Raw genomic sequence first — 25,309 nt, forward strand, 5'->3', positions numbered from 1 at the left:
GGAAAAATACCACATGAACTCTCATTTATGGATAATAAGGACCATTATAGACTGATGAACAAAAATGGATACAGAGGCAGAGCAGCGTTGAGCAGACTGTCAAACTATAGTGGGAAGCCTGGGGAGGGTTGGGGGGGGGGGTAGGAGATCAACTGAAGGACTTGTATGCATGCTTATGAGAATAACCAATGGACACAAGACACTGGGGGGTGGGGGAGGCTGGGGGAATGTCAAGGGGTGGGGGGGAAAGGAGACATGTGTAATACTCTTTGTAATACTTTAAGAAATAAAAAAAATTAAAATAAAATAAAATAAAACATCACTCTACTCTGCGTCCCTACTTTTTTCATTTCTGTTTTTTATCCATTTAGAGGTATTCATTGTAGTTTAGGGTTGATTGGGAGAGTCAGATGAATTGGTGCACAGCCTGGACTAATGCTCACAGCTGTCATTCCAAAAGACTCAGTACCAGAGCCAGTACTTTTGGTGGGCCCTAGAAATTTGGGGTACTCAAGCTCTTTAAATAACATGGGCTTCCTTCACCTTTTCAGGTTTCTGAAACCAAAAGGAAGGGAGCAAAGAGATTATCGTGAGGCTTCTGTGACACAGGAAGATTAGCCTGCTGGCAGGTTTTTCAGCTTTCTTTGGGTTTCTAGGTGTGTGTGTTTTGTTTTGTTTTTTATTGTCAGGTCATATTTTAAAAGTAATTTTTGCCTTCCTTCCACATTTAAGATTTCATTTAATTTCTGTTTTATTTGGTCCTGTATCAACTTTACATTCATCCGCCTTTTCCCCATTACAATAATTGTAGTCGAGATGGGATTGTTGTTACCAGTTACTGATGTTTTGGCTACGAGGTCCCCAGAACCTCTCTCTTAACTTGAATACATTTTATGGATTAAAAGATTACACATACATGACCCTATAAAAGCTCATAAGAATGATTGTCTTCCCCACCTTTACCGATACAAATTTCTCTCCTCTTACAGGAAAGCTATGCCCCCTTTCGCTGCTCTGACATATAGTTGCAGAAAATGTGTTCCTAAACACTGATTCCCATGGCAACATAACAAAAGGTTATAGAAGAAATGTTTATTCTGTTTAGATCTGCTGTCAGAGTAACTTTAGACCCTGAACATGTCAGCTCCTGTTACTTGGAATGATGTTGTTAACAGATTTCCTTGTTTTCCTCAAAACCTTCACCCTTAGGCTGCGGTGGTATTGTCACTGTGCCTGTGACGTGAGGAAGGTATGTGAGTATGTGTGCCTTACTGTCATTCTACTCACATGTATGCTTGGGTTGCTTTTCCAAGCCTGTCATCCAGAGGGTAGGCATCACGTAACACATGACCATGGAAAACAAAAACCAAACCCCACGAGCATACCAGGTGTCCCTTTTGTTTGCTTAAACCCATTAACTCAGTATTGCCAGTGCTTATAAAGATTAAAAAACAGCAACAGCAATGCAGGAAGGATCTCTGCTTTTGAAAGTATCATTCCACCAGGGGCATATTTATGTTGTTTCCTCAGATTGCTTTGGAAATCCTCTTTGTTTCTCCATTTTTTAAAACTCAAATTGCCATCTCAAATCTACCTTTATATTTCTAATTGCTTCCTTGAAATCTTTTAGATTTTTCTGTGTCTCTTGAATCTGGTGACATCCTGGTCACTTTTTACATCTAGGGCAACTTCATGCAAGGCTATGGGTTGAAGATCTGTGTCAGAGAAGCCTTTCCATCTGATGACTCACATCTAGAAAGTGGTGACATCAGCATGTGCCCACAAGAGGTCAGAACTTCTCCTTTTGATCTGCCAAGGGCTCAGGGAGGCTATGATTTAGGGGGAGGAAGGAACTGTGAGGGTAAAGGTCCTCTAAATCCTTAACCCAGCCCTATACCTGCACTTGAGCAGTGTCTCTGTGTGACAGTTTCTCACCTACAAATTAATCTGCCCCTAATCATGCCCTTAGTCTGTCCTGTGACTCTAGCCTGAGGTGTCTGGTTTATGCAAATGTATATTTCCTCAGCCCTGTAGTAGATATAACTTTATTCCCAGAAATAGTTGCCTTATTCTTACTATCCCTAATAGCTATTTCTTTATAGCCCCTTTGTCAAGTCCTTCATCGAAGGCTTTAGCTAACTTGAACCTTCTTGTACCCAGCCTTTTGAGTAATAGTTTCTGTTTATGTTTTCTTCTCCAGGCTGCCAAATGCTGGTGAAAATCTTAGTTATCTTCCTATTTGGTATAATAAAAGATGACTCCCTAACACTCTCTTAGTATTAAATTTAAGTGAAATATTGATGTTGGTTTCTTAAATTGATATATTTCTAATAATTTCCTCATCTGATATTATAAGTTTAGCTTGCTTCATTTTTCGATTCCTAGTTTCGTGTCCTAAGTGCCTTTATGCTTTGAATGATATGCTTTGAAATGAACAATCTCAATAAATTAAATGATAGAGATACTAAAAGGAGCTAAAGGGGGAAAATAGCAAATGAAGAGAGCAGTAAGTATTATGAGTATCTATCAAGCTGTGTTTCCATTTTCTAATATACAGTACATAGTATTACCTAGGATTATACAATCTATTGACATTTTGAGTGGGATAAATTTTTTTGTTGTGGGGGCTGTCTTGTGCATTATAGGATGTTTAGCAGCGTCCTTCTACCCTACCCACTAGATGCCAGTAGTAACCCTCAGTTGGTACAACCCAAAATATATCTAGACATTGACCCATGTCCCTAGGGGCAAAATTATCCTTGGTTGAGGACTACTTATATAACCTTGTATATTTAGATCGATTGGCCGTGAATAAAAATGAGATTGGATAACTTGAATCTTCCCCCTGCAACAAGGATAGAAGCTATATACTTTCTGTGCATATTTCTTTTGAACCCATTTCTTGATACAGTCTCCACAGTGGCCTTGTTCATATACTGTGTGTCCAAGCTTGTACTTAACAAACTTAATCTTAAGAATTTCCCCCCCTTTGGATTTCAAGTCTATTGAAATGTAGTGTTTCTTGCTTTCCCTGATTACTTTCCTACACATTATCAAGGACAGAGCTCTCAGAGACATAGTACTAACCACCCCAGGAATAGATTCATGTTGTAAAATTGTATGGGTCAGCTTTAGATATGTGGAGCTGATATTTGAAGGAAGCTTATCATTAGATGAATGACAGTTGTCATGAAAATTACAACCAGGGACTGAGCTAATTACCTGAAGATTTCTATTACTGTAGGTATTTAAAGCAACATAATTTTGAAAGTTTGAAATATGTGTGTATATATGTGTTTTTATGTTTGTGTTTTATACTTATGGTAAGAAAGGAAATCTGTTGGTCATCCATCATACAGTATTAAGGGCTCACTAGTGTATAAAAGAAATAGATATAAAATGTTAATGAACTGTATATAGGTATTGATGTGTATAGAGGTATGGGGACATTCTGGGCTATAGTAGTTAGAATGGTTCCATGGAAGGAGAAGGATTTGAAGGCTATTTTGAAGGATGGGCAGTATTTGGAAAGGAAACATTTTTAGATTAACAGGAGAAACCATAACTAAAAGAATTAGATATGAGATGGACTGGCCCGATGGAGGAATATCTAAGTAGGGTGAACCCCAATTGTTTTTATGCTGTTTTGTGCTTCAGAATCATTTGTGGAACTTTTTAACATGCAGGTGCTTGGGTTCTACCCTCAGAAATTAAGAATTAGGTCTGGAATAGGGCTAAGGCATCTGCATTTTTCTAGGCAATAGAGAGCTGTTAGAGTTGAGTTGTAAAGTAACAAGGAAAAGTGTTATTAAATTGGAGGTACAGAATGGATTAGAGAAAGCATATGTGTTGCTTTGTAAAAGTCTTCAGTAATTTGTTTGTGTGTGTCTGTTCATTCTGACTCCGCAGCTAGATTTCTCAGTTCCTTGAGGTCAGGAACTGTCTGCTTAGATATGTATTAATCTTGCAGTAGTTTCAGGCACTGGGCTAGGTTCTGAGGATAAACTGTAGCTTCTGCTCTCCCTCCCAGTCTAAGTTGGGAAACAAATATATAAAGGAATAGTTTTTTGCAATTCAGTGTCATTAAGTATTGGTTACATTATATTGCTGTTTTTAGTAGTTCTTAGTTCTTATCTGGTAGTCACTGAATAAGTATGCATATTAACTTGTAGAAACAATATTTTAGTTATCTGTAGGGTGACAACAAATGATCGAGGATTTGGGCCCTCAATTACATTTAATAATCTGCCTTATTTTACTGTCATTTCAGAGATATGCTCAACCTCAAATTTGAGAATAAGAGATCTAAAAATAAGTATTGAAAATTGATTATGTAATAAGCCCCATACTATTTAATTTCAACTTGGAACATTTAAAATTACCTGCCTTACCTAAAGGTTAATATGCAAAGTGTCCCCTTGGGTGTTCGACCGAGAGACTGGGAGTTCGATTGCTCACTATGATGTGTGCTGGCCACCAGGGGTTGGTGTGGAATGAAGGAAGGCCCTGGCCGGCAGCCGGAAGGCCCCGATCGGCCCTGATCACCAGCCAGGCCTAGGGACCCTACCCGTGCATGAATTTCATGCATCTGGCCTCTAGTATAATTTATAAAGTACTTTCACATAATTATCTTGAGCCTCAAAACAGCATTTCAAGATAAGCAGAGCTGGTGATACTACCATTTTATTCTATTTATTTCATATTTATTTTATTTTTATGCATGGGTAGGGTCCCTAGGCCTGGCTGGCGATCAGGGCCCATCAGGTTTCCCGCCTCCCTGCCTCCCCGCCTCCCCACCACCTCCTTCCTTCCCTCACCACCTGCGCACCACCACCACATGGTTCCCCGCCTCCTCCTTCCCTCACTCCCTCAGCGCCCCACCTCTGGTCATCGACATGTTCTGTGCCGCCCCCTGGTGATCAGCACATGTCATAGCAAGTGATCAAACTCACAGTCAAACTACTGAGAGGGAATTTTGCATATTAGCCTTTTGTATATATAATTAGAGGCCCGGTGCACGAAATTCGTTCACGGGTAGGGTCCCTAGACCTGGCCGGCTATCTATGGGGCAACTGGCAGGATGATGGGGGGGGCCCCACTGGCACCCACCTTGGCCGGCCTGGCGACGCCTGCTCACTTGCCAGTCCTGCCCCCTGCCGCCGGTTGCCTCCCTCTGCAGAGCAACTGGCGGGCAATCAGGGGGCCCCCCGCTGGCACCCACCTTGGCCAACCTGAGACCAGCGGGCTGGGAACAGCTCCTGCACAGAGCGTCTGCCCCCTGGTGGCTAGTGCACGTCATAGTGACCGGTCATTCCGCTGTTCGGTTGATTTGCATATTAGGCTTTTATTATATAGGATATCGATTTTACTTTATTTTATTATTCTATTTTTGGTTAATCATCGCTTGAGGATATTCATCCATTGATCTTCAGTGAGAGCGGGAGGGAGACGGAGAGAGAAAGAGAAACATTGATGTGAAGAGAGACACATCAATCGATTGCCTCCCGCAGGTGCTCTGACCAGGGCCAGAGATCAATCCTGCAACCCAGGTATGTGCCCTTGACCAGGAATTGAACCCTAGACCCTTTGATCCGAGGCTAATGCTCTGACCACTGAATGACTTTGTCAAGGCAACACCACCGTTTTATTGATTTGGAAACAGGTTCATAGAAACTTTGGCCAAGATCACTTGCTGGGAAGTGCCAGAACTGAAACCAGAACACAAATCTTTTCACTTCTAGTTTACTTTTCTCTGTATCAGACTGCATGTGTTTGTGCTTAATAGAATTTTTTTAGGTTAGGTCCTCAAAATACTGCAAACAGAGACCTTTCTCTAGGGTGCAAAAGTAGCTTTGTTAAATGGAATTTCAGTGATTTTTCTAGAGCACTAAAAAGATTTTATCTAGCATTCCCAAACGTAAATGAGCTATCTTGAAAATTCCAGTATTTTGATTTTAAAAAATCAAGTTGCTTTGGGGAGGTGAACACACAATACAATATACAGATGATGTATTATAGAATTGTACACTCGAAATATAATTTTATTAACCAATGTCACTCCAATATATTTAATTTAAAAAAGAAACAAATCAAGTTGCTAAGTGTTATGATTTAAAAATATGGCTATAAATTACTTGATACTCCTCCCTTCAAGAAGTGGAGCTTAATTCTCCTCCCCTTGAGTACTGACTATACATAGGAATCCACTTCTCTAATGTATAGAATGTGGCAGAAATGATGGGATGTGACTTCTGAGGGTAAGTTATAAAAGACATTGTGGCCCCTACCTTGCGCTTTCTTTGATATCAGTTGCTCTAAGGCAGTTTCTCATCCTCCGTACTATTGACATTTAGGCCAGGTAATTCTTTGTTGTGAAGGATGTTTAGTGATATCACTGGCCTCTACCCACTAGTTGTCAGTAGCAGCCCCTAGTGCCCCTCCCCGCCACCCCCTCCCCCCCCCCCCCCACACACACACACCAGTTGTGACAGCTAAAAATGTCTGACATTGTTAGATGTCCCCTGGGTGCGGGGTACAGTTGGTCTCTGTTGAGAACCACTACTTGAGGGGGAGTTTTAGAAACTGAAAAGCTGGAAATTGGTTGCATTGCACATACTTGTGTTAATACCATTTTAAGTTCTTCCCATCGATAAGAAAGTGATACTGTAAGAGGCTAAATTCCATTTTAAAATACCACGTGTAGTGCAAATAGTAAATAATTTTTTGATTTTTGAAAAATCTCAAAGTATTATGTAGACATTAAAACAAGATATTTGAAAACTAGTGGTGATATTAAAAGAAAGCTCACAATGTTTTAAATGTTATGAGTTTATAAAGTCAATTTTAAATTCCTTCCTACTCTGAAGAATATATGTTTTTCAAAATATATTTTTATTGATTTCAGAGAGGAAGGGGGAGAGAGAGATAGAAACATCAATGATGAGAGAGAATCATTGATCCGCTGCTTCCTGCACATCCTTAAGGAGTGGGGTGGGTTGAGCCTGCAACCTGGACATGTGTCCTGACCAGGAATCAAACCGTGACTTCCTGGTTCATAGATCAATGCCCAATCACAGAGCCGCGCTGGCTGGGCTGAAAAATATTTTTTTTTTGAGGTTCCTAAATCAAAACTTGAGCTCTAGTTTTTGCATAAGTTGCCTTTATTTTCATGTCATTTCTAGGAAGAGGCAGAGCATAAGCATCAAAACTACATGATACTTGCATCTGTGTCTGAATTTAGAAGAGAGAAAGTAGGTTTGTGTAGTAGAGGATATATGTACCGAAAAGTATTTCCAGTATGGTATTTATTATAATTTATATCAAGCATTACTAGGTAAAGGGAAGGTATCAAGTCTGAATTACTTAGTTATTTAGGAGGCACATTTTGAAGGCAATTAGTAACTGGAATTCAGTTGGGAAAAAAGCCTCAAATTGTATAATCTGTGGAAGAGTAAATCTTTCCATTGATTTCCAAAAATAAAATTGTGTTTATCTTGTTAACCATTATTGAGGGCTCATTTTTCCTTATTAACATCACATAGGGATTAGAAAAGTCACCTATGACCATTGAAAGAAATTGTAAAATTACTTATGAACAAATTATTCAGAGACTTGCCAGGTGATTGATTATTTTTCATTCTGTTGGGGAAAATCCAGATTGTTTTCTGAGGACAATCCTGGTGCACTTTTTGTCCTCTCATGCTTTGTGGACGTGGCATTTGTCTGGGTTAGGCAGCACATCACCTTTTTAAGTGGTTGTCTCCCTTCCTCTACCTACCAGCTCAGCTGACAGAGCATATTGCTCTGCCTTTATCCTGCAACACATCTGCAAGCCAGGTGCCGGTCATGGAACAAACACGAAGTCTCTATACCTATCAAAAGCTCAGTTGATGGGGATCATCATCTTTGGAAGATTGTCTAAAGAATATGGAGTTTATTAATCTCTTTTTCTAAACATACTGAAGATTTCCGCTCGGATTAAGTCTGTCGGAGCAGCATACCATACTATTTTATACTCCCCTTCCTTCTTTGCTAACAATGAACTGCATTTTGGCTTTGTGAAGATGCTCCAAGGAAAGAACCACCTGAAACACACTATTATATTTGTGTAAAGCTGTTGATAGGACATCTTTGCCACATTATAAACATACACAGGAGTAGGAACTTCTCTAGTTTTATTACAGGAATAATTATGCCTCTCTTCAGTTCTCCTGAGTACCTGGTTTGTTTTTATTATATGGTTCTTGTGACACATGTCTTAACTGGTTGTTTTTTGTGTCATGGCTTTCGTGGACTCCGAGCCAAATTTGAGGCCCATCTCTAACCATATTTAGAAAGGTCCTCCTGAGAAACGTTTATGCTAACCTCACCCATATTGAATTTCTTATTTGTCTTATTTTCTCTTAATCACAGTTGTGGGTATATATTTCCAGGCTGCTTTAAATTCATTGTGGAATAAAGCAGGGTGGGATATATAAATAAATTTAGAAGTTAAACAAAATTATATTAGTATGTAGTAAGCCTTCTTTATTTTCTGGGCAGTTGCGGGGGAGGCAAGTATGAATGTATAACAAAACATTCAATTTCCTTAATGACTATTATTGTGTACTAGGTACTGCATTTATGAGAAGCAGTAAATGAGTGACAGTGACATCCTAATGTTGTAATAACTGCTTTTAATGAGTTTTATATTTATTCCTTTATTTTGTTTAACTTCAGTGATTTTATAAAATGTGAATTAACTATAACTTTGGGAGAATTCATTTGAATTTATATTCAGGGGAAAACTTATTAAGCAATGTGTTCTGAATTTTAGTTTGGAGAATCTGGTCATCATAAAGATAATTCCATTTTATTATATTGTTAATGAAAACAAAGTTTTATTTGTAGTTGTAGTTTTTAAAATGTGATTTGAGGAATCTTCTCAACTGCTAATACTAGTAAGTGAATCATATAATAAAGGCAAAGTCAAAAGCTGGTCCTAGGGTTGTCCTTATTCTGGCAGCTTGGCATCCTGGAAAAAGAGTGAGCATTGAAATTAGACAGATTTGGGTTTGAATCCCACTGCATACTACTTATATGACCTTGGGTGAGTTGTTAATACTAGTAGGCATTTCTGCTTTTGTTAATTACAATGTTCAATTTAGGATGAGTTACATGATTTCTCTCTCCAAATACTGCATTGATCAGTGGTAGAAACAGGAGGCTGGGTCAGAGCAATTAATTGCTTAAAGAGGTGGGGGTGGGAATGGATTGCATATTCCTTGCTTCAGCAGCTTTTGCTATAATGATTACTATTAAGCAGAGAGCAGTTTCTCGAAACAATTCTTACTTGTTCTCTTTTGTGAGTAAAGTGTGTTTTAAAAAGTGGGAGTGGACCTAGCTGGTTTGGCTCAGTGGATAGAGCATCGGCCTGCAGACTGAAGGGTCCTGGGTTTGACTCCAGTCAAGGGCACATGCCCAGGTTATAGGCTCAATTCCCAGTAGGGGATGTGTAGGAGTCAGCTGATCAATGATTCTTGATATTTCTATCATTGATATTTCTATCTCTCCCTCTCCCTTCCTCTCTGAAATCAATAAATATATATATTTTTTAAACATTGGGAATGTGTGTCCTTTGAAATAAAAATTAGTCATCTGTTCTGAGGAAATCATGCAGTTATGGAAGAAACAGTGTAAATTATGCAGACATGGGCAAAAGTAAGTTTACAGTTGTGAGTATATGAAACAGTTTATTCTTGTATTATTTATTTGTTTTACAACTGTAAGTCAACTTTTCCCACCCCTGTATATTAGGAGTATAGCTATATAAGTATCATTTGAAGGGAAAATAATTGTTAATAGCGGTTTTATTAAAGTTTGAGTGTCTCTTTTGTTTTAGGGTAATAGAACAACACAGATGACTTTTGCTTCTAACTTTACTAATGCTCTTATTAAAAGGTAAAGCTCACACTGGCCAGTTTGCACAGTGGTTAAAGTGTCTCCGTATGCACCAATGAGTCTCGAGTTTGATCCTGGCCCCAGTCAGGTTGCATTCTGGAGGCAACCAGTCACTGTGTCTCTCTCACATCGATGTTTCTTTCTCTCCCCCTGCCCCTCCTTCCTTCCACTCTCTCTGAAAAGCGATGGAAAAAATATCCTCAGGTGAGGAGTAACAAAAAACACACCACTTGGATTTGAATTGCAGCTCTCCCAATTTCTGTCTATTCCCTGAATATATTACTTAACCTCTATGTGCCTCAGTTCTCTCATGTGTGAAATGTGAATAAAGTTGTGATCATTAAAGACATTCATTCATGTAAAGATCCGAAAACAGTGACTGTCAATAAATGTAGTTTTAAAAAAAAATTTTTTATCCTCACTTGAGGATATTTTTTCCATTCTTTTTCAGAGTGGAAGGGTGGTGAGGAGCGGGGGAGAGAGAGAGAAACATCGATATGAGAGAGACACATCAACTGGCTGCCTCCTACCTGTGCCTCAACAGGGGCCAGGGCTCGAACCTGCAACCCAGGTACATGCCCTTGACTGGGAATTGAACCCAAGATCCTTCAATGCTCAGGCCAATGCTTTAACCACCGAGCCACAGCGGGCAGGGCAATAAATGTAAGTTTTTAACATTAGTATCAGTTTCTTATTAGATGCTATTGAATTTATCAAAATTGAGAACCAAATGAGCAGTTAAAAGTTTTTCTTTAATATTTCAGATAACTATTATTGTAAAATACTCTCTTATACTTTGTTAAGTATTTATTGAGATTGTAACATATGCCAGGCATTATTCTGAGTTTTACATAGTACAATAGTGAGTAAAACAGATGACACTTTTTGCCCTCGAGATGTTTAGGATGAGTGGAGCAGGCGGACGTTAGTAATATCTAATACTGGGCTTTATCACATTTAGTCCTAACAAACACCCTACAGATTAGATATAAACATTATCCTCCTTTTATATGTGAGGCTGAGAGAATTTAATTAACTTTCTCAAGATTAGACAGCTACTCCAATCGTCCAATACTAAAGCTGCAGCTCTCATTTAACCACTCTGATGGGTTGTAAATAAACATACAGTAATAAACTGTAATTATTGGGGTCTGTAGGTACTGATTAATCCTAGCCTGCCTCTTAATTAACAGATACAGGAGTCAAATAGAGATTGAAATATGTATTCTATTACTGTGAAGCTGGCATAGAGAACGCCTTTTAATGCTTGGAGGAGCAGCTCAGGTGGGCTTCTTATTTTTCCCCACTGAATTTAACTCGCACACTGAGTCACAGGCAGGTCAGCTAGAAACCCGATGACAGTCTTGCTCCAAGAATCCCCGTCAGGCTTACAGTGGAGTAGAGGAGAAACAGAGAGTCGAAGGAAATGGGCCAGACAGGAGCAATGGCCATTGCTTTCAATCTCACCAGAGCCAGTGAGGGCTTTAGAGAGAGTGTAAATTTACTTGGTACTTCCAAAAAGAAGTTAATCTTTTATGGGTTTGTTGGAACAAGGGGAGTAGGAGAGAAGAGAACCAGGCCCTCCCTTTATGTGGGATAAGGTAGGAAGCAATGAGGGTGTTGTGACAGGGAATGGCTCCTTGGGACCCGTTAGAGACATCTCTGCAGGGATGGCTATTTAAGCCTATGCTTCAAGGATAGGATTCAGCCGTGGGGGGAGTGGAGGTGTAGCGATGCGGGGAGAAGAGCATTTCAGGGACCAGGAACTGCCTGCCTGAAGAGCTGAAGGAACTGACAGGAGCCAGCATGTTCAGAGCACAACATGTCTGAGGGGAAGGAGGACCAGCACAGGAGCAGCGTGGGATGGCCTCCGGTGGTCAGATCACCTGAACCTTGTAGGCTGATAGGATATTTGCTTTTTATTTTATATGCCAAGGAAATTCTTGGAAGGATTTGAAGCAGGGGAGTGGTGTCATCTAAGTTATATTTTTTAAAGATTGTATTGTATGCTTGTGGAGAGTATATTAGAAGGTAGCAAAATAGAGGAAGCGGGGAGACCAGTATAATGAGCAGTCTGGTGATGAGGATGACTTGAGCTGATGTGGAAGCAGTAAAATGAAGAGAAGTTGAATTAGCCCTGGCCAGTGTGCTCAGTGGTTAGAGTGTCGGCACAAGCACGAAAGGCTCTCAGGTTAGATTTCTGGTCCCATTCAGGGCACTTGTGGGAAGCAGCCAATTGATGTGTCCCTTTTACATCAATGCTTTTCTCTCTGTGCCTCTCTCCTCCCTCACTCTCTCCATCTCCTTCTCCCTGCTCCCTCCCTCCCTTCCATTCTCTCTAAAAATCAATGGAAAAAATATCCTCCAGTGGGGATTAAGAGAAAAAGAGAGAGAGAAGTTGAATAGAGATGTGTTTGGAGATGGAAACCATGAGATTTGCTGATAGATTTGCATGGGTCGGGGGCAGGAGACGAGGAAAGGGAGAAATCAAGGGTGGCATTCAAATGTCTGGCTCGAACAACTGGATGAAAACCATTTGCTGAGATAAAGGAGACAGGGAAAGTAGTTTTGGGTGTTTTGAACTTGCTAAATTTAGATGCTTATGTGTTTTTATATGGAGATGTCAGGTAGGCAGTCAAGCGCAGAGGGGATTTCAGTGAGAGACGTAGATTTGGGAGTTTTCAATATATAGATGGCATTTAATTTAAAGTCATGGGTAGAGATGAGATCATCGAGAATGAGAGAGAGAGAGAGAAGAGAAGAGGGCCCAGTACCGTGCCCCGAAGAACCCCAACGTGCAGAGCTTGACTAGCGGAGACAGAAACGGTGCTGCCGCAGAGGACATAGGAAACCAGTCGAATGTGCTGATACGGACTCCAGGGTGGACGGTGTTTAGAGAAAGGGAAAGTGGCAACTGTGTCCATTGCTGATCCAGAAAAGTGGCCATTGGATTTGGTAACAAGAGGGCATCGAGGACACCGAGAAGAGCAGTGTAGTAGCTTGAGGAAAGATGGGAGCTGAGGAAATGTCGTGTAGATATCTGTGCTTCTCAGACCTTAGATGCAGATAATTACCTGGAAATCTTGTCAAAATGTAGATTATTTTCCAGGGCCTGAGATTCTGCATTCTAAGAGCATCCAGATAATTCAGTGCTGCTGGTCCATGGATTTGTGGTTCTCAAATTCCAGTGTGTGTTAAAGTCACATAGAGGGCACTGGCTGGTGTGACTTGTTAGTTGGGCGTCGTCCCATGCACTGAAAGGTTGGTGGTTCCATTCCTGGTCAAGGCACATGCCGGGGTTTTAGACTCAATCCCCTGCAGGAGACAGCTGATCAGTGTTCTGCTCTCACATGGACGTTTCTCTCTCTCTCCCTCTCATTTCCTCTCTCTAAAAATCAATAAAAAATCTTCTAGAAAATTATGTGGAGGGCTTGATAAAGTACAGATTATTGGACCACTTCAGACTTTCTGATACAGTGCGTCTGGGGTGGTACCTGAAAATTTACATTTCTTTTAAGTTCCTACGTGGCACCAAATCTGCTGGTCTAGGAACCACACTTTGAGAACCACAGGAGAGGTTTTAACTGCGATGGGGAGCTGTCAAGAGAGATTTTTCATTTATTTGTTGAGGGTGGCAAATAAGTAGAGCATTTTTATGCTGATAAGAATGATCCCTAGGGAGAAACTGATGATATAAGAGAGAAAGGGAACAAAGGAGTCAGCCCTTGAAAAGATGAGGGAAGATGGGCTCTGAAGCATGCTTTGAGGTCTTGGGTTTTTATAATAAAGAGCATGCGCCCTTCACTGTGGCAAGAGAGAATGCAGAGGAGATGGGTCCATGGGTTTGTAGATTTAATGATAGGCAGATGCAGTTCCCCTTTGATGGTTTCTATTTCCTCAATGAAGACATGGGCTACTCCTGAGGAAGGGGGGTGACGTTGTCAAAGGCTGACTTTGAGTAGGAAAATCAACTTTAAGAAAAAAAAATGGCAGTATTGAGAGGCTTATTTGAGGTTAAGGTAAGAAATTAAGAGTGAAACCGATCTGTATGATTGTGATTTCCTTTTATTCTTTTTTTTTTTTTGTCTTTAACCACAGTTAGTTTTTCAACCACAGTCCGACATGGAGAATTAAGTAGTTGAGATCTCCCAGAGTTAAAGTTTATCTAGGTCAGTGGTTCTCAACCTTCTGGCCCTTTAAATACAGTTCCTCATGTTGTGGTGACCCCCAACCATAAAATTATTTTTGTTGCTACTTCATAACTGTAATGTTGCTGCTGTTATGAATCATAATGTAAATATCTGATATGCAGGTTGGTCTTAGGCGACCGCTGTGAAAGGGTCGTTCGACAGCCAAAGGGGTCGCAACCCACAGGTTGAGAACTGCTGATCTAGGTGAATATAAGAGAGAGAGAGAGAGAGAGAGAGAGAGAGAGAGAGACGCAGGGAGGGAAGAACGGAGGGGAGAGAGAGATTAGAGAAGTGGTACAAGGGAACCTAGACTACAGTCTAAGCCTGGCAAGAAAGGAAATGAAGACATGAGAGGGTGCAGGATAGAAATAAGCAGTGATGAAGAGGTCAATGAATTACCATAGTCAGGTACAAGTAAACTAAAACTAAAAGGCACAGGTTTGTGATGGAAAATCAGTGCTATCATTCAAAATTTGGTAGACAGGGCAGCTCTTGGTGGTGATAGAGGTCTAGAGTGTGGCACAAAGATGGCTGAATGAGGTGGAATTTCCTGGAGAGGTCAGGAAACTGACCAGGATGTTGGACGTGCCCTCCTGGATATTGAAGTTGCCAAGAATGATGACAGAAGTTGGGAGTGGAGAGAAACTTTGAGATAGGAACTAACTTTTCAATGAATGATGGAAAATCCCAGGTCAGTGGATAACAGCAGCAGAGAGGGTTGTGAACAGGGACTTTTATAAAACAAAGGGAGAGTTCGGGTTGGAAGTGGTAATGCTTGGCAAGGCGGACATCTACCCCACCTGCTAGCCTTGAGAAACCTGGGATATGAGGGAGAGATGCCCTCTAGCTGCCAGGCTGTGAGGGAAGTAGTATCTTCAAGGGACAGCTTAGTTTTAGTTAAAGCAGATGGAGGGAAGGTTCAGAAAAGGGGTTGAAGAAGATGTACATGAGTTGATCACAAATAGGGAGTTGAGGAGCAAGGACATGGTGTAAGGATTTGGGAGTGAAGGTAGGGAACTTCTGGAGTAAGTCCAGAGTCATATGGGAAAGAGAGTTTGGTGATAATAAATGATCTGAAAGTCTTGGATGCCCATTAGAGACTGACATAAACAGGAGGATGAGGCATGATGGAATTAGCCAAGTCTCTAAAAGTACTTAACATAAATGGTAAGTTTGTTGCTGCAGATGTTCTGTTAGTGGTCGGCAAACTCATTAGTCAACAGAGCCAAATATCAACAGTACGATTGAAATTTCTTTTGAGAGCCAAGTTTTTTAAACTTAAACTATATAGGTAGGTACAGTCAACTTTAAATTCAACTCTAAATTCACGGTTTTCGTCTTCCGTTTTTCTTTGCTTCTTTGTAGCCATCTCAAACAGGGCACCTAAAAAAATGTTTCATTTTATAATAATAAAGCCACCAACACAAAAGAATTACAATTCTTAAATTGATGACAAAAATCCCTGTAGGATTTGCAGCTGGTTGGAAAAATACAGGTAACTTTATGCTTCGAGTAGGTACTTTTGTCACCTGCGCGCGATTTGCAGACTCGACTAGCACTAACCACTGCACATGAGACTGCTGACTGACTGGCTCACTCAACTGGTGCATGAATCGCGCGTGCTGCGTCTCCCGTCGCCCAACTGACCAACACCCCCCACTTCTTCTAACGCCACTTCTTCAAAATAGACTCGCCCAGGCCGAAAACCGACTTCTGGCATGGGCCACGAAGTTTCAGTCGCACTGTACGTGCGCGCCCCCACGTGGTATTTTGTGGTAGAGCCACACTCAAGGGGCCAAAGAGCCACATGTGGCTCGCAAGCCGTGGTTTGCCAACCACTGTTCTATGCGATCGGCCTCTGCCTACACCTCTGACCTCATTCTCTTCAGCTTCGCTTGCTCCCTGTGCGTGCACGCCATCTTTCTCTCGCCCCTTCAGCATGCTGTAGTTTTTCTACTTGTTTCCTTTCCCCTTGGTTTGCACCTGCTCTTCTGAGAGGCAGCATAGCAAAGTGGCTAATAGCATGAGCTCTGGTTCCAGACTTCTTTCTGCCACTTTCTAGCTTTGTGAAGGTTATGCAACCTCTCTGGGCTTCAGTTTCCACGTTTATAAAAGTGATAGTAGTATTTACTACAGAGGGATGTTGGGAACTAAAAGAGTTAATTTTTAATATGTCAGATGCTTTCAGTGGTTCCTGGTATTCAGTGAAGATTCAATAAGTATTAATTTTCTTTAATGCTTGAAGCTCTTTTTTCCTATTTCTTTACATGGTTGCTACTTACATTCAGTTGTGTCAGCTTCCCCAGACATCCTAGCTAAAGTAGCATGACTCCATTTGTTTTCTTAACCCTGTATACCATTATCCTGTTTTATTTAGTCATAGCATTCATCACTGTATTTTTAAGGTTTCATGGGTTTTTTTAGAGAGAGAAGGAGGGATAGAGAGATAGAAACCTTGATCAGCTGTCTCCTGCATGCTCTCTACTTGGGATCGAGCCCACAACCTGGGCATGTGCTGGAAAGGGGATTAAACTGGTGACCTCTTGATTCATGGGTTGACACCCAACCACTGAGTCACACTGGCTGAGTCATCACTACTTGAAGTTACTTTATTTTCTCTTCCCCTCTCCCCCCTTCCTCTGAGGGTAGGGGTTTGTTGACTTGTTCCCTACTATATCTCAGCTTCTAAAAAGTGTCAAATACTTTAAAGGTGCCCAAAAAATTTTTGTACCAACTTGTCCTGAAAACATGGTGGTTTCCAAGGCCTCTACTCTGAACAGCCAGCATGCTGTGGCAAAGGGACAGTGAGACGCAGGCAGAGAGGACAGACGGATCTTGCTCTTTGTGGATCAATCTGTTGGCTTCTCTAGATCAGGTGGCCTTTTTTTTTTGAGCTACTGGGACATAGCCACATCCATTTTTTAGATTTATTATCTGGCTGCTTTTCAGCTACAACCACAGAGTTGAGTAGTTGTGACAGAGACTCTAAGCCTCACAGAGTCTAAAATACTTACTGTCCAGCCCTTCACAGAGAAGTTTGCTGAGCCCTGATTTAGATGTATAGAAAAAAAAGGCTAATAGGAAACACCAAAAATAATAACAAGTTTTATTTGGGTTATGGAATTACAGGTTATTTTAGTTTTATCTTTATACTTTTTTGGTATTTTGTTATAGACCCATTTAATTTGAAAATGAAAGAGCCTTGTAAATGCTAAATTTTGAAGTATTTAGAGCACATTTAATGATGGTTTTTGTGTGTGTGTTTTTTTCCTTAGTGCTGCTTTTGACACAAAAACTGGGTTACGTGTGGCCGTGAAGAAGCTCTCCAGACCGTTTCAGTCCATCATTCATGCCAAGAGGACCTACCGAGAGCTGCGGCTGCTCAAGCATATGAAGCATGAAAACGTAAGTTCTTCACTCAAGGGAGAACAAAGTCTGCTCTGAATGGACTAGAAAAAATTGTTTTAATTACTGCCGATGGAAATACATTCGAGGGCATCAGACTTTGAACCATGCTTCTTACACTGGGTGTTAGTGGCCACTGCATTATGTCAAAGCCTTGGGATGCAATTGGTGCATCTTCTTGGAGTTTGGGTTTTACTCAAAGATTTTTAGAGGGAAAACATTAAAATAATTTTTTAATAAAAAAAGATATATTATGAGTTATAGCAATTCATAGCGAGTTTTAAGAGAAAATATTTTAAAAAATGTGTTCTTTACCTGGTTTACTTAAGGCCACCTTATCAGAATATGGGGATCCATGGCTATTTTGTATTATGGGTTATTTCAGTGGAGAAGTTTGAGGAAAGAGTACCTTAGGCTCACTCAAAGTCCTATCAGAGATGGCTCTTATTTTATGTACAAATTAACATTATAATTTTTCTTTTCGGCCTGCAAAAGCAACTTTACCAGATTTGGGTATTTTAATAAATATGACAAAGGCATTATTTAAATTAAAAAACTTTTTATTTTCTATCAATTTGGAAATTTGAGAGCAATGCCATCCTGCAAAGGAGTGCTTAAAAGTTCTAATTCTAATATGTAAAGAGCCAGGGTCCATCATGACCTAAGCGTCCGACGGACAACTGAACACCAGGCTAGGGTCCCAGCTGGTACAGCAGAAGTCAGTCCTGGGTCCCAGCCACCCGCGGCGCAGCGGCGGGCGGGAGCTGTGGGAACGGAGCCATGCTGCCATCGGACTGCCTCTGGGTCCCTGCCCCCCCCCCCCCCCCTAGGCTCCAGGGAACCAGAGCCATGATGCCATCGGACTAGCCTCTGGGTGCCTCCCCCCAGCCCTCAGGCCTGGGGAACTGGAGCCATGCTGCGATGGGACTGGACCCTATCCAAGGGGTCCCAGATTGTCAGAGCGTGCAGGCTGGGCTGAGAGAGACCACCACCCCAACCCCCCCTTGCCCCCCCGCCAAGTGCACGAAATTTCATGCACCGGGCCTCTAGTATGGTAAATAACTGGATGCAGTTGGAATATTATCTGAAAGTGAAAAAACAATTGACTGAGGACACTTATTTTCCTGTGTTTTGAAATCAAGTTAAAAAGAATTTAATGTGATTGCTATGTGAAAGGAACTGTAAATTTTGTAGCATTGTAGAAACAATGACTGTAGAGATTTTAGAGTCATTTGACACTATTGATTGTTACTGTGTAGGGGAAAAATTCAAAGCCTAAATTTATTACTTGCCTATTCAGACTTTTTCTGTTTTAATAATTGAACTTTTGTCCATAGTAAGAAAAAAAAACACCCACAATAAGTGATACATTATTAACCCTTTGTGGTCCAATTTAATTTTGGAATTCAGACAGTCTGGTCCAAATTAATTGATGGGATTGAATGTTGAACCAGTTTGTGGTGTCAACCTCAGCCTTGACATTGGACCTGCTCCTAGCCCCTGATCTGTCGAGTCAGCCTTGATGTTGGACCGAAAAGGTTTAATATACACTTGTTTCACAAAGTCTACATTGAGACATAAATTCAGAATTGGATTATGGGTGCTGTTATAATTTTTCCTAGGTATAATAATTATAAATTTATAATTATAATTTATAATTATTCTCAGGTATAATTTTATAGGAGCATCCATGTGCAAACCTAAGTTTTTAAAAATTTCAGTGCAGAGCTGCAGCTTTCCTAATCAGTGACATGTTTACAAGAAGTTGAGATTGTGGAAAAAGCTGGCAAGAGAAGCTTGAATCCAAGGTCTGCATAAAATAAAGCCTGGCCTGGCAGCTTAATTGATACGTTTACATTGAGTTTTTAACACAGTTGAGTGTGTATGCTGTTTTCATTACATATTAATATGACAGAGACTTGTCATAGCTTTTTAAATATAAAGAATACTTAGAAAATGGAATGCAAGCAAACATAGATAGAACCCTAAAATACCCCCAGGAGGCCCCAGGATCCCACACTAATTTAAGAACATCTGGTTTACCAGTGCTATATACTTCATTGTTTTGCTTTTCTTTGTAGACAAATTAAGCCAGTATTTAGGGCACAATTTATTTTGGGTTATCTGAATCCATGCCTTGACTTTCCTCAGTGATCATAAGCAACAATCTTACGTAGTTTTTTTATGCTTTCATTTTCTGTAATGATATAATTTGAAATGTGTCATGACATTGGGCTGGTTACATTTGGGCCATTTTGTATTTGTAGAAATGAGGACGCCAGAGAGATGGATACAGTTTTTCTCATTTAGGAGAGGTTAAGACTCCTTTTAAAAGGAGAGCTGAGCCTGGCTAGGGTCATTCAGGGGTTGAATGTCTACCATGCACCAGGAGGTCTCAGTTCGATTCCCTGTCAAGGACACATGCCTGGGTTTCAGAGTCCATCCCCGGTACAGGGTGTGCAGGAGGCAGCTGATCAATATTGATGTCGATGTTTCTCCTCTCTCTCTCTCTCTCTCTCTCTCTCTCTCTCTCTCTCTCCCTCTCTCCTTCTCCCCCTCCCTCTTCCCCTCTCTTCCCCTCTCTTCCCCTCTCTCTAAAATCAAATGGGGCCAAAAAAAAAAAAACATTAAAAAAAAGAAAGAGGGCTGACTGTATTAGAAAAACAGGGTTTTAATGTACATAAATTATAAGCAACTTGCTTAATAGCAGTTCATCATTTTTATATTAAGACTAGAGGCCCAGTGCACAAATTCATACATGGGTGGAGTCCAGCTGGCCTGGCCCCAATTGGGGCAGATTGGGCCCAGGCTGGCTGGGGGGAGGGGCCGTGGGCAATTGGCCAGCAGACCCTGCCCCTGATTGGGGTTGGAGTGTGATTGGGGATGAGGCCAGCCATGGGGAGGGTCTATGGGTGGTGGGCTGGCTAGCCCCAACCCTGATTGGTGTGGGGGGGTGGAACTGGCTTGCGGGAGGGGCCACGGGACGATCAAGGTGGTGCCAGCCGTGGGGAGGGACTGTGGGTGGTGGGCTGGCCAGCCCCGCCCCTGAATGGGGTAAGGGGGCCAATCAGGGGCCAGTGGCCTGGAGGAGGGGCCGTGAGTGGTTGGCCAGTTGGCCCTGCCACTTATTGGAGTGGGGGGGCCATTCGGGGGTGGAGCTGGCTGTGGGGAAGGGTGGAGGGGGCCCATAGGGGTGGGGCAGGCCAGGGGGAGGGGCCTCAGGCAGTTGGCTGACTGGCCCTGTCCCTGATGGGGTGGGTTGGCGATCTGGGACGGGGCTGGGCAGAGGAAGGGGATGCAGGAGGTTGGCCGGCTGGCCCTGGCCCCTATTGGGGGGTGGGCAATCAGGAGTGGGGCAGGCCGGGGGGAGGGGCTGTGGGCCATTGGGGTGGTGGGGGCTTATCAGGGGGTGCTGGCTGGGGGATGGGCCACGGGAGGTTGGCCAGTCAGCCCCACCGCCCCCCTGAATGGGCTGGTTTGCTGGCCGCAGTGGGCATCATAGCAACCAGTCTTTCCGGTTGTTATGGTGCTCTGGTCGCTGGCTTTTATATATATAGATAGATGCTTAGATTTTAGCAGTAACAGTGTAGAGGGCCACCTATGCTTAGATATTGGTGATTTGTTGTTTGAACAAAAGAAGGCACATGGCTGAATGTTTCATAGTTCTCTGTTGTTTTGGCAAATATTTGAAGGGGGAATGAGAAGAGACCAAAAGACTGACTCAATGTAGAAAAATTCCTGAGTTTCAGTCTTGTCTACAAACAATTGTTAGGTGCTTACAATGTAAAAGTAGTTTTACCGAGTAAAGAACCAAGACTTCAAGTAAGCTTAAGCAAGAATTTTTTTGTTATTGTTAATCCTCACCTTAGGCTATTTTTTCCATTGCTTTTCAGAGAGAGTGGAAAGTGGGGGGGGGGGGGGGGGGGGAGGAACATCAGTGTGAGAAAGACACATTGACTGGTTGCTTCCCGCATGCACCCTGGGGAACGAACCCAAAACCCAGATACATGACCTTGACCAGGAATTGAACCTGCAACCCTTTGGCACACCGGCCAATGCTCTAACCACTGAGCAACCAGTTAGGACAAGCAAGGATTTTAAAAGGAATTCCTCTCCGTTGTCCTCTTCTTCCTCTTTCTTCTTTTCTTAAATGACTGTTTTGGGCCACCGTCTAATTTTTGGGTAGCCACCAGGCACCAAAGACAACAGCAATAGCAACAGCTTAAAACTCTTTAAACCAGTGGTTCTCAACCTTGGCTGCACATTAGAATCACCTGGGAATCTTTTTAAAATCCTCCCGGATGAGGCCCAGAAATCAGGATTTTAAAAAGATTCCCAGGTGATTCTAATGTGCAGCCAAGGTTGAGAACTGCTGCTTTAAAAGTTTAAGTCCTGGTGATAATGAATGACAGGTGTACATTTATCAGGTGGGTAACAAGAACTAGGGGATGTTTTCTGTGACTGTAAGTTACTCTGAACAAAGTTAGCTTGCTCGTTCTTGATTGAACTTGTGACCTTGGCCTCATTAACACCTGCTCTAAGGAAAGATTAAAGGGAAGCAGCTTGCCAGCTGCATCCTTTTGCTGTCGGGGTAATTACTACTAAGACTGCCCCGTTAAAGGACCTGGAGATCTGTAAGTTTTGAAATTTAAAAATGATTAAGGGAATCCTTTCATAAATTTTATTCGGGAACCTTAGATTCAGTCTTACCATGGTAGACCAAGTGGTGGTTTTGTGGCTTGTGTTAAATACAGTAAATATTGTCTTCAATTGATTACTAAGTTACAGTGTTCATTTTTTGAGTGTTTGCTAATTTAATAAAAATGTATTACCCTGTTAGCTTTTGGACAATTGTAGGGCAATTAGAGATATTTGCTGATTATTTGTATTGTAAATGTTTTTTTCTAAAAATTTGAATCCTGGCCTTTTAAGTGTCATATAGTGGCACAAAGAGTAAGAAAATAGGCCAAAATATGATGAATTAAAAGGAAATTTCCATTAAAGAAATGAGAAATTATTAGATTATGTAATATTCCTAATATGTTCGCCTGATCTATTTTAATGCTGAGAAATGTTTTTTACAGTGTTTTCCTTATGATTAACACTCAAAAATATGATTAATAGAGAAGGGATATTTTGTAAAAGCTTACAAAACATTTAAAATACTTTGATGTTGCCCTAACCTGTTTGACTCAGTGGATAGAGCATCACCCTGCAGACTCAAGGGTCCCAGGTTTGATTCCGGTCAAGGGCATGTACCTTGGTTGCGGTCACATCCCCAATAGGGAGTGTGCAGGAGGCAGCTGATCGATGTTTCTCTCTCATTGATGTTTCTAACTCTCTATCCCTCTCCCTTCCTCTCTGTAAAAAAAACAAAATATATAAAAAAATACTTTGATGTAAAAACAACAACATAGTTTTAATCTCATAAAACTTGTCTCATTTAAGGAAATTAAAATTTGATAGGGCATTTACTAATATGATTTGCTCTACTTTTTCTAAATTAGTTAATTGTACTTTTTTAAAATATATTTTTATTGATTTCAGAGAGGAAGGGAGAGGAAGAGAGAGATAGAAACATCAATGATGAGAATCATTGTTCAGCTGCCTCCTGCACGCCCCCTACTGGGTATTAAGCCCACAACTTGGGCCTATGCGTTTGACCAGAATCCAACCCAGGACCCTTCAGTCAGCAGGCAGACGCTCTATCCCAGGGGTGGGCAAGCTTTTTGACTCGAGGGCCACAATGGGTTCTTAAACTGGACCGGAGGGCCGGAACAAAAGCATGGATGGAGTGTTTGTGTGAACTAATATAAATTCAAAGTAAATATCATTACATAAAAGGGTATGGTCTTTTTTTTTTTTTAGTTTTATTCATTTCAAACGGGCCGAATCCAGCTCGCGGGCCGTAGTTTGCCCACGGCTGCTCTATCCACTGAGCCAAACCAGCTGGGGCAGGGGATGATGTTCTTGATCATTGCTAGTCTGGATCCCCCAAAGCCACAGCCGGGCACTGGCGCTCAGAGGAAGCCGGACCGTGTATGTTCACCTGCCCTTTAAGAGGACCTGCTGGGTCTCCAGCAGCCTCCGTGTCCTCAGCCACAATCCCCACTAGTTTTTATAAGCCAAAGTCTGTGGCTTCTCTTCCCAGCTCTGGAATCCTGGGCTGGGGGTCTGGTGTGGGGCTGGGACCCCTTGCTTCTTACAGGAGGCCTCTGCAGCCGAGATATCCCTCCCTATTGAAAACAATGCCTCGTGTCGGTGTTGGGCCAGCCCGTTCCTCGTGCACCTCTCCTACCATTCTCCATGTGCTGCTTCTTGAATTCTCTAGTTGCAGGACTTCCATTCAGCTAGATTTCAGGCGGTTCTGAATGATGTTGTTCTGTATTTTGGTTGTTTTAAACTTTTCTTGTATTGAGGAGATGGGGCATCTCATAAAGGGAACCAGTGATTAGAAATGTTGGAATGGGTGGATAATGTTGGCTTCTAGCTCTCAGTTCCCTAAAATACAAATGGGTAGAGGGGAGAGAGTAATCAAAAGACCAGAGATTTTAAGGCAGGAGTATATCAAACTCAAGGAGAACAATTGTGATTTAGATGGAGAAGGAAAAAGAAAATGATTTCACTTAAATGTAAAGCACTGCTGAGAGCCGTGGATACATATTGGTAAGATCATGGATACACTGTTGGTGAGAATGTAAGTTGGCCTCACTTATGGAGGACAATTGGATAAGACTAAAATCCTTAAATATATTGGTGTCTTTTTCATGGAATAATAATACATTTTTAAAAGAAAAATGATACTGTAATAACAATTGTAGAAGTGTGACTTGTTTCTGTTTCTTAGACTATTAGTGCATGTTAAGTCAAGAGCCCTAAACTTTTTTGCTTCCTGATAAACTAGTAGCTGTATATGACTAAATCCTAGGGAGTTGAATGTTTTTAATAGTAAACTATATTTTTATGAGAGGTAATATTAATAAGTAAAAACAAAAGCATAATTTTGATAGAAAATGTGTTATACAGTGTATATATAATATTGTGATGTTATTGAACTCAACGGGATTTAGAATCAGTTCGTAGTCATAGACCTGATGGATACTATACTAAGTTTAGTATTTATTGACTGTTTGATTTTTATGTTTTCTTACAGGTGATTGGTCTGTTGGATGTTTTTACACCGGCAAGGTCTCTGGAGGAATTCAATGATGTGTGAGTAAAGCTTGTGCATTTGTCTTCCTCCGCTGGAAGATGAAAACTAGCAGCCCGTGTCTATTCCTGAGCCATTTAGCAGGATACAGACTTCAAAAGAGTCTTTAATTCTATCGTCCAGTTCCCCTGGGGGGTGGGATAGATACAGAAGATGTGTATTATGGGTAGTGAATGTATTTTCATCATTTCAGTCAGATTGTACTCTACTTGGAGAGTCAGTGGTGAGTCCTTGCAAATGTTCAATGGAAAAGAGTATAGGGAGTTTGGACTATGATTTTTGTTCTGAACTTGTCTGCCCCAGCTTTTAAAGGGACACTTTACATGCTTACATTTACATAAAGATAAGTAATGGTCCCTTGGTTCCACAGAGGTTCTTCCTTCTCTTTTATCCCACCCGTGTGTGGGAACTGGTACTAGGACTGCATGCTGACCCTGAAGCATTGGATTTCTGCACTGGGACAAGGGGTGGGCCTCACATTTTGAGAAAGCTGATGAATAGTTCTGATTCTCCCAGTTTTGTGACCATCTCTATTATTTTAGTGGTGGGGGCTAGGGAAAATGAG

The 25,309-nt window shown here is 41.4% G+C and overlaps 1 protein-coding gene across 2 annotated transcripts in view; it reads left to right on the forward strand.

Annotated features, from left to right (window-relative positions):
- Positions 1 to 25,309, forward strand: part of MAPK14 (mitogen-activated protein kinase 14) — a 65,572-nt gene that overhangs the window by 6,615 nt on the left and 33,648 nt on the right. For both annotated transcript variants that reach the window (XM_081094363.1, XM_081094364.1), the window contains exons 2-3: positions 17,405 to 17,534; positions 24,688 to 24,746. In XM_081094363.1, coding sequence (XP_080950489.1) covers positions 17,405 to 17,534; positions 24,688 to 24,746 — 189 coding nt within the window. The remainder of the gene's footprint in view (positions 1 to 17,404; positions 17,535 to 24,687; positions 24,747 to 25,309) is intronic.

Source organism: Myotis nattereri (genome assembly GCF_964212035.1).
Source record: "Myotis nattereri genome assembly, chromosome: 6".
Lineage (NCBI taxonomy): Eukaryota > Metazoa > Chordata > Mammalia > Chiroptera > Vespertilionidae > Myotis > Myotis nattereri.